Here is an 8,829-nt window from a genome sequence, read left to right on the forward strand (position 1 = left end):
CACTGTTTTTATTCCTGGCTACCGCCCTCTTCCCGTCCCGCAGTGGCGACCTCCGCGGCGTCGGTGCCGCAGGGCCCCGGCTTGGGTCCCATCCCCATGTCCCAGTTCGGCACCATCTCTCGCCAGATCTCCCGTCACAACTCTTCCACCACTTCCTCGGCCTCCATGGTGTCAGCCACAGGGACCTACCGCCGCGCGCCCTCCGTCTCCTCCCAGCAGCCTCACGTCAACGGGGGCCCGGCGTTCCAACAGAACGCAGGTAGGTCAGAACTTTAGGAGGGAAACACTTTAGTAGTCTTTCTTGCATTTCAACTGTAAAATCAGAGATTTTTTTTTTTACGTTGTTGAATGGGATGAAAATGGATGAGGAGATTTAAAAGTTATGTTTATCTCTTTAGTTTTTTTTTACATCACAGCCACATTATGTCATTGAATAGGAATGAATGTGAAAGATAATAATTAGGGCCGGAACTTTAAGTAATTTCAATAAATTAATCGATTTTAATGTGTTAAAAACTTTGACGCAAATAATCTTTTTTTTTTTCTTTCTTTTTGATTTTAAACATACAAAAGTCTCAAGGCGGAACCTTTGCATTCATTTGTCTCTGGTATGCCTGTAAATCTGACGCACAAGCGACAAAAAAGCCTCTTCTCTTGGCCCACTGGGGTATCATTTCTTCAACAAAAACAACCTAATGGGATTTTGGAGAAAAAACTATTGTTACGCTGAGGTTGTCCTCAACAAAGTTAGCTTTCTATTAAAGCCTATACTAGCACCTAATGCTAAACATGTAACAGTGTCCTCATTTCTAAAGGAGTTCAACAAATTATTAGGGGTTCCTGTGTAGAATGACACCTTGGACCAATTTGACAGTTCAATAACAGATTAAAAAACAATAAATATCTGTTGTTAAACTTATAGTTTTACATGTATAAGTTAGTAGAAATCAGTAGAGAGGTATCTCAAAAAACTACTGGGCTTTTTTCCAAAATGTTCTTTATGTCTGTAGCTGTTTTTACCCCCTAAACTTGATAAAAAAAAATTTTTGGACTGCATCTCCAGCAGAGGCTTGGTCTCCAAAGTATTGTTCCAGAGTGACTGAATTAAAGACAATAAAGCAATTTTTCTTTTTATTGAAAAAGTCTTTTTAAGTAGTGTATAATTTTCCTTCCATCTCATAAATATGTGCTACTCTGTGTCAACCTAATACAAAACTACAAAGCTCTCTAGGCTTCATAATGCTTATGCAACATGCTGCGGATGATGAGTCGTGCTAACTCAGGCCTAGGATGCTGAAACCATCCGGTTTTCGTTCTGATTCGTTTCATCATTACTTCTTAGCACTTTACGTAACAAACCTTCAAATCACCTGGAGGAAACTTTCTACTCTTTAAATATTGTGGGTCTGAAACACGAACGGCCGCCGGACAACGGGGGAAACCCGTTTATTCTCCCCATTCTCCTCTAATGGCTCCTGCCTCCGAGGACGACCATCTTTCTTGGCAGAAAACGCAGAAGGACGAGGCAGACTCTATGCCGGTGTAGCATAACCGAACTGAAAGCGACTCCTGGATCTGAGGCGGTCAGTGGTGATTACAGGAAGCAGGTGACACATTTGAGCCCCAGGCAGACGGACAGCAATGAGGGTTTGGAGCGCAGTGAGAATGCAGACGCCCTTCCATTACATGTGATTTATGAGTCAGAGCTGACATGTGTCTGCGTGTGACATCATCTTTGAGTGAGGACAGCTGTTAGCCTGTCCGCTTATCTCTTTCTCTCTTTATTTTTTTTTTTTGAGATGGTGGGGGTTAAACTGCTTTTTTATACATTATATGCATCTTCAATGTGTATGATGCATATTCTTTAAATGACCTGGATTATATATAAATGCTGTGGCTTTCTGGATGCCTTTCAGCAGGGCTGAAGCGATTAATCGGATTAATCACAATGAATGCATTTTTGAAATGATCGTCAATTAATTGATTAATCGTTAACTGGAGCACACAAAGAGAGCAGTAAATCAACCAAACCTATGCAAAAAATATCTACATTTTGCAGTTAAGATATATCATGAAAAACTTTTGTAGCTATGTTCAGGTGCCACAGTTTGACTTTCACCTGGTTCAAATTCTGTACAAAAATGTCTTAAGCACCTTTTGCTCTCCAATTATTAATCTGTTAATCTGAAACTAATCAACAGCTCAGCAGTATTCTGGATTGATTTTTCACATGTTGATGTTAGAAGTATTTTTTTAGATGCCGATGCATTCTTTGAAACAAAATGATCACCATGTTGTTGGCAATAACATATTTGTTTTTATTTAAATAAGAAATTGAATGATCTCCTTATTTGCATATTTTAATGTATTTCCAACATCACATATGAAAAATCTACAGGAGGTGGCAAATTGTTTTATTGTATTCGATTAATCGTCAGAATATTTGACTCTGACGATTAAACAGCTGGTGAACTCGTGCCGCTGCCATGTGTTTGGATCTGTGCAGCTCTTTGCTTTCTTTCAACTGTGTCTGAAGCTTTCTGCAGTGTATTTATTTTTTAATAAAAAAAAATCCAAATGCTGATGAGACAGATCCTCAAACTGAGATTAGAAGAAATTTCACTCTTGACCGGAAAACTGAAAAGCATTTCTTCCTGCACATTTTTATCACCTCTGGCTATTTTTTAAAAAAAATTTTTTTATCTTTACCCCGCTGACTTTCACGCTCTTGTCATGTCCCGTTTCACGTCTCCATCACTCTCCCTGTCCACCTCTGCTCCCCGTCTCTGTCGCTTCCTCTGCTTTCTCGCCTGGGCGTCGCTGCTTCAGTGTCTGTGAATCCTCCGCCTCCTCCCCCCATGGTTCAGCTGACCCCGCAGATCCCCCTGACGGGCTTCGTGGCCAGAATGCAGGAGAGCAGTAAGTACAGCATCACACCCAGCTGCTGGTGAGGACACACATGTTTACACACATCCGGCTTCAGAAGGGCTAGCTTTTACTCGCGCGGCCTAGCAAGGTTGCTGGCGGAGCACCCTCTCTGATGTCTGGGGGGTTGCCTTGGTGATGAATTAGCCCGGATCCTCGAATGTCTGTCCACCAAAAGGTAGAAAATGTGACCTGATGGCTTGTCCTGAATTCTCCACCTGTCTGTGTCTGCCTGCTTAGGGATCAGGGAACATCTGCTGACATTTAATCTGGAAATTTGGAAAAGCCTTACAGGGGCAGTAGCCCAGGGCACCAACTTTTAGGGGTGGCCCCAGAGATTTTTTTTAATTAAATTAAGTCTTTATTTCGAACAAGTAAAACGTCAGAGAAAAGTTAAATAATGAAGAAGAAAACAAAATGTGTATCATAATAACAATCACATAAAAACATAAGACAACAAAACTTCTACACCCAGTTCAAAAAAGGAGAGAAAAGAAGATGAAGCTTATTAAATCCTACCCCGAACTGTCATCTAAATATGTCCCACATCACCCATATTTACATATCTATGAATGTGTGAAAGTGTGTTTTGAAAATATTGTATAAAACTTAATTTAAAACTCCTAGGCCAAATTTACGTGAGTTGTAAGATTTTTGGATTTTTTTTTTTTTTAAATTAGAAAAAAAATCCTACAATTTTTATAAGATTACGGGGTTATAGTCGATCACTGTGACAGGAACATGGAGTGACTGGCTGGAGGACATATTAAACCTACTTCCATTCATACCTGCAGAAGCAGGTGTATGCTTGTAAACACGCAACTTGACTGCAGAAACTGCATGGGTTGCCATGGCTCCCCGCATTTACCTTGCTGTTTTAACATCATCTGGCATGTTGTTGGCATACTACATATCACAGCAAGATCAAATAAGTTATCCCACCAAATTGACATTAGTGGAGAAGAAACGTCTAAAAGAGCCAAACGTTTTGTTGCATGTAATGACGAGAAAAAATGGCCGTCATTTTTTTTGCTCACTTGGGACATGAAAGCAGTTTTGTTCACGGTAAGATCACCAGCGCACAATGAGATGAAAGTGTACATGGTTTCTAAACACATTGCAAATAGATGCAATTTTTTTTGGGTCTGTGCCTAAAGCTCAAAATACATTAACTAAAATAAGCTTAGCGTATTTGCAAGAATAGACAAGAGCAGTTCGTAAGTCAGAATCACGTATTTTAACGAGGGAGCTTCGTAGGCATTTCAAACAGGCACTACTGTCGCTTTGTGTGTCATCCTTAAAGCTGTTTCATTACAGAAACCTTTGCCAGAAATAAACTTAAAGTCTGACTAAATCCAGAGTTTTTACTGCAGGTAATAAAACTGCTGTCAGGGGTCGTTTTATTGTGAACTTAAAACATCACCGGGGTCAATTGGTCGACCAATGGGAAAAGGGAGGTTGGAACCAAAGAGTTGCTTTAGTACATGAGCAAGACATTGTTCATAAAAATGTATGTGAAAACAGATGTGATGTAGACCTACATGCCAAACACATTTTTAGTCAGGATTCTTCACTGCCCTCTACTGGTCAGAGTATTTCAACATTTCTTTGCTGCTTTCTTAAATTAAAAAGAAAGGTTTGTGATGACTTTTACTCACCATATTTAGATCAAATTGAAGCAAAAACACTAATTGTTTTCTACATGTTCTTGCGTTTCAGTAACAGACAGTCCAGCTCCGCCTCCTCCACCCCCCCCAGAGGATGTGGGTGTGTTTGAGGAGCCAGCTCCCCCTCCACCTCCTCCGCCTGTGGACTATGAGGAAGAGGAAGCTGCCGTCGTTCACTACAGCGATCCCTACGCTGATGGAGACCCTCACTGGGCCCCCAAAGCGTACTTAGAGAAAGGTCAGTGCCAGTGGGGAAGGTAATGTTATTCAGAGTTCCTACACAGACTGGAAAGGATCGAGTGTCATTTATGTACATACAGAGCTCAGTTTGGCTCAGTTTACGTCAACTGTGTCAAGATGCAAAGAGGACGAAGCAAATTTCTCTTTTCTTGCGCAATTAATTTTATTTGACATAACTCCCGCTTTAGGAGCCGTAGTTTGTGAAATACTTTACGAAATAATTCATTCTATTTGAAGACTCTTATGAATATCTTGACGATCAACAAACAAAAGAAGCAATTGGTCTAGTTTTCGTCTTTTATTGAAATTACACGGCCACAGCTAAGCTAAAGTTTTGCTGAAAAATTGTTGAGAAACAATTCAAAACCACTCCATTTTTTCTTCTGCTCTGAATCAGCTTTATTCCTCATGCATACCAGTTGTCCTCCACTAGCCTAAATGTGCCAGGGACACCAACACCAAATATTTCCCCCACGAAAAAAAACAAAACAGAGCATTCTGTCCGCTAGAGTTTTATGGTTTCAGGCCTTATGCTTATTTTCCGATTATTAATATAATAATATAACTGAATTCTGCAGCACATCTAGATGGTAAGGTTGTCAAAAGTTAAGCTATCATAATGAATTATGTACTATATAAGTTCTTAGTAAACATTTGTAATTATTGTTAAAAAATGGGCTGATGTTGAGCGTGGAAGAGTCTTGAATTTTGACATGGAAAATTTGTACTCACCCAGTCCTTTATGTTCACTAAACAGACAGCATCTTATGTTTCTTCTGACCCAGTTGTGGCGATCTACGACTACACGAAGGACAAGGAGGACGAGCTGTCTTTCATGGAAGGCGCCATCATCTACATTATCAAAAAGAACGACGATGGATGGTTCGAAGGCGTCTGCAATGGCGTCACCGGACTCTTCCCAGGAAATTACGTCGAATCAATCATGCATTACGCTGACTAAAGAAAAGAACCCAAAAACGAAGAAAAACCTCCACCATATATATAAGGTCTATATATGTACAGCCGTATGACGACAAACGAAGCTCCCATTTTGAGTCATAGTGCCATGGTGATTCTTTTTCTGTCACAGGATTTTATTTAGATCTGTGCGAGTTGTGCTTGCATTTATTTAGTCTACTAAAATACGAATGTTGCACAAAAAAGCGGGGAAGGAGTTTTATTTGACAGGCTGCGGTCTGCTAATTTACACTGGACATGCAAAAATTGGGGCCTCACTGGAATTTACCCGTAACCATACGTTTGTCATTGCAAACTACGAGGAGAAATACAGTCGATTCGGTCCGAAAACTGAGACGAGGCTCCTTTAGCTTCAACCTGCTACCTGATTATTTGCACTGCGGACCACCAGAGCGACTCTCCCCTCCGCTTCAAACGGACAACTAAAACGCCAGCAACAGTGCGTTTAGTTCGGACACGACTGAATGTTCCACGCTGTCGAAATCACGAAAACGTTTACGAGCGGGAGTGTGAAGGTCTGTGCATTCACAACGCTCTGCGTCGAATTACAAAGGAAGGTTGTACAGAATGCGTCAGTAGACGACCAAAAAAAAAAAAAGAGACAATTTCCTTCTTCCGTCTGGTGGAGTTTCTTTTAACGTGTATATAACGTGTAACGTGACCAACTGCCAGTTCAGTACATTTTGTCGGTGTGCTTCGTCAGTGGAGGTGAGTGGTGCCAAGGTTGGGTTTCTTTTTCAACGGAGCTCATTTTTACTTGAATGTTCCATGTTTTTTGTTTTTGTTTGTTTTGCTTTTTTTGTCCTCAACGGTCACGGTGCCATTTCCGTTTTTTGGCTAAGTGATTGTGTCCGTTCCGGTCTGAGTCGGTCGTCGCCGCTGTATTCGGTGACGCCGTCCGGCTTCGGGACTCATTGTTGCGTCTGTTCACGTTTGTTTCCCTTCTGCGTCGTAGCTGCACTGTCAGTCGTCAACGTCTCGCGACAATCAGACGCGAGACTTTGATTTCCGTCTCGCGTCTGATAGAGACGAGCCAGTCGCCGTCAAGCGGCGAGCGACGGAGGACGCCCTGGGAGACCCCGTTTATTCTGCAAACGTTCGCTGGTGCGGCGCTTTCCAGTTGGTGCTCACCGACCCGAACAACCTCAAGTACGACACTGCTCAAAGGAGAACTGTAACGAAGAACGCAGAGGCGTGTCTCTTTATTTTCCGACGTCGCTCGCTTTTTGATTGTAAATTCCTTCAATCATATCCGTAATGTGAATGTAGGCAAATCAGCAGTAGCGCGCTGTCAGTCACTCCTGATCTTTGGTCCAACACTCTGTGCTAAACATCTCTAGCTACTGCTGAGAAAATATGCTTAAAGGGATACGTTAGCTTTGCTAAGCTAACATTCTATTAAAATTTTTAGTAGTAGTTCCTTTACCTGTAGTAGAGGCAGGACATATTCCAGGGAGTTTGCGGAAAAGTGAAGTCCTCAGCTCGTCAGGCATTGTTTCAGCTCATCTGCTGCTGTCTCCCAGCCAATTAAAATGTTTGAAATGATCACAAAGCCTGGGGGGTGATGAAGGCAGCACAGTCCCATAGAAAACAAATATTGTAGGCTCATTATTTTTGTTGCTGCCTGTTCAACAGAAGCAGGTGCCAACTACCCATTGACTGCACTTGCGTGAAAGTAACAAAGTGCTTAAATGACTGACATGTTTGGTCTTTTCATCTGACACTTCAGTGCCTCTCTTTTTTTTAGTACCGCCCTGTGTAAGTGCCCAGATCAAGAGCCATCACTGCCCTTCACATGCAAGGCTACATTAGAGGATATGACCTAGGGTTAGGGTTGACATGTAAATAACCATAACTCAATCAGCAGAGTTTAATGTAGTAAAACAGATACTTTCCTAGTGCCAGGAAATGGTATTCTGTGAAATGTTGACAGTAAATATCCTCTTATGTAGCAGTGTACACTACAGGTGTAAACATTTTTCAGTTTCCGTTGTTTTAAATGGACGAAACACGCTAAATCGGGGAGTGTTGCTGTAACTGACTAGCTGTTAGCCTCCTCCCACTCTCACTCTTCTACAAACTCTCTATACGCTCTGATACCTCTCTGCTGCAGGTAAAGGAACCTCACTTCCAACAATATGTGAACTACACCTTTACGGTCTAAGGAATGAGGGCCGTTGGTAGTTTCCTCTCTCAAAAGAAAACCCTGCTCTTACAAAATGATTGTCAGTGGAAGTAAAGCTCCTACATATCTTTGAAGCCTATTGATCACATGCTCGTTTTCACTTTGAAGCGAAGGCTTTTTATCATTTTTACTTCACCAGGGAATGTCCTGATGTGAGCAGTATTCGTTCAACCTCCCTGCATGATTGTGCGTCATTCAGACTATGATTCTCCTGTGCGTCCCTGTCTGGATTGTATTTGACATCATGAGGCTGTTGTGTGTGTGTGTTTTTTGTTTGTTTGTTTTTTTTAATTCAGAAGACAACTTTTTTCTACGTGATGCATTTTTAACTTTTGACTTGTTGCTTTTCTGTACGTGAGAAACGGCAGAGAAGCATTTGCTCGCGGTTTGTATGTGAAGGCTTTATTTATACCCTTTTTGTTATCTTTTGGAAATCATGAACTGGCCACTAGCGGGCAGAAAATGTTTACTCGCCCCTAACGCCAGGGCATCTCGAGACATGGCACCCTTTCTCCAACGTGTTTTCATATGCTCAAATGTGGAATCAAAAATAAGAAGAACAAAAAACGTGTAACTTAAATGTTCATGGGAATAGAATCTGTTTGTCCTCCTCTCAGTTTGTACATAGAATGTGCTCATTGAAATTTATGTACAGTCTTTTTGTAATAAACAGTTCATTGAAACAATTTTTAAAGTTGTTCTGTTCTTTTCCGAAACAAAATGGAAGTAAAATTTCAGATTTTTCAAAATCCTAGGCGTCACATGCATGTTTATTGGGACGTGTGTTGACACTGTTGTCAAATTTTGCCTGAATTCACACCACATGGTTTATAT

General features: G+C 41.3%; 1 protein-coding gene across 3 annotated transcripts in view; it reads left to right on the forward strand.

Annotated features, from left to right (window-relative positions):
* LOC129362161 (abl interactor 1-like) overlaps window positions 1-8,681 on the forward strand; it is a 28,056-nt gene extending 19,375 nt beyond the window's left edge. For 2 of the 3 annotated variants that reach the window (XM_055033542.1, XM_055033543.1), the window contains 4 exons: window positions 44-259; window positions 2,830-2,919; window positions 4,645-4,830; window positions 5,618-8,681. In XM_055033542.1, coding sequence (XP_054889517.1) covers window positions 44-259; window positions 2,830-2,919; window positions 4,645-4,830; window positions 5,618-5,793 — 668 coding nt within the window. In that variant the 3' untranslated portion in view covers window positions 5,794-8,681. Of the gene's footprint in view, window positions 1-43; window positions 260-2,794; window positions 2,920-4,644; window positions 4,831-5,617 lie in introns of all 3 variants that reach the window. The other variant, XM_055033544.1, reaches the window with a different exon arrangement.
* The last annotated feature ends 148 nt before the right edge of the window (window positions 8,682-8,829 follow it).

This window comes from Poeciliopsis prolifica, unplaced genomic scaffold (assembly GCF_027474105.1).
Source record: "Poeciliopsis prolifica strain line A6 unplaced genomic scaffold, Auburn_PproV2 SCAFFOLD008, whole genome shotgun sequence".
Classification (NCBI taxonomy): Eukaryota; Metazoa; Chordata; class Actinopteri; order Cyprinodontiformes; family Poeciliidae; genus Poeciliopsis; species Poeciliopsis prolifica.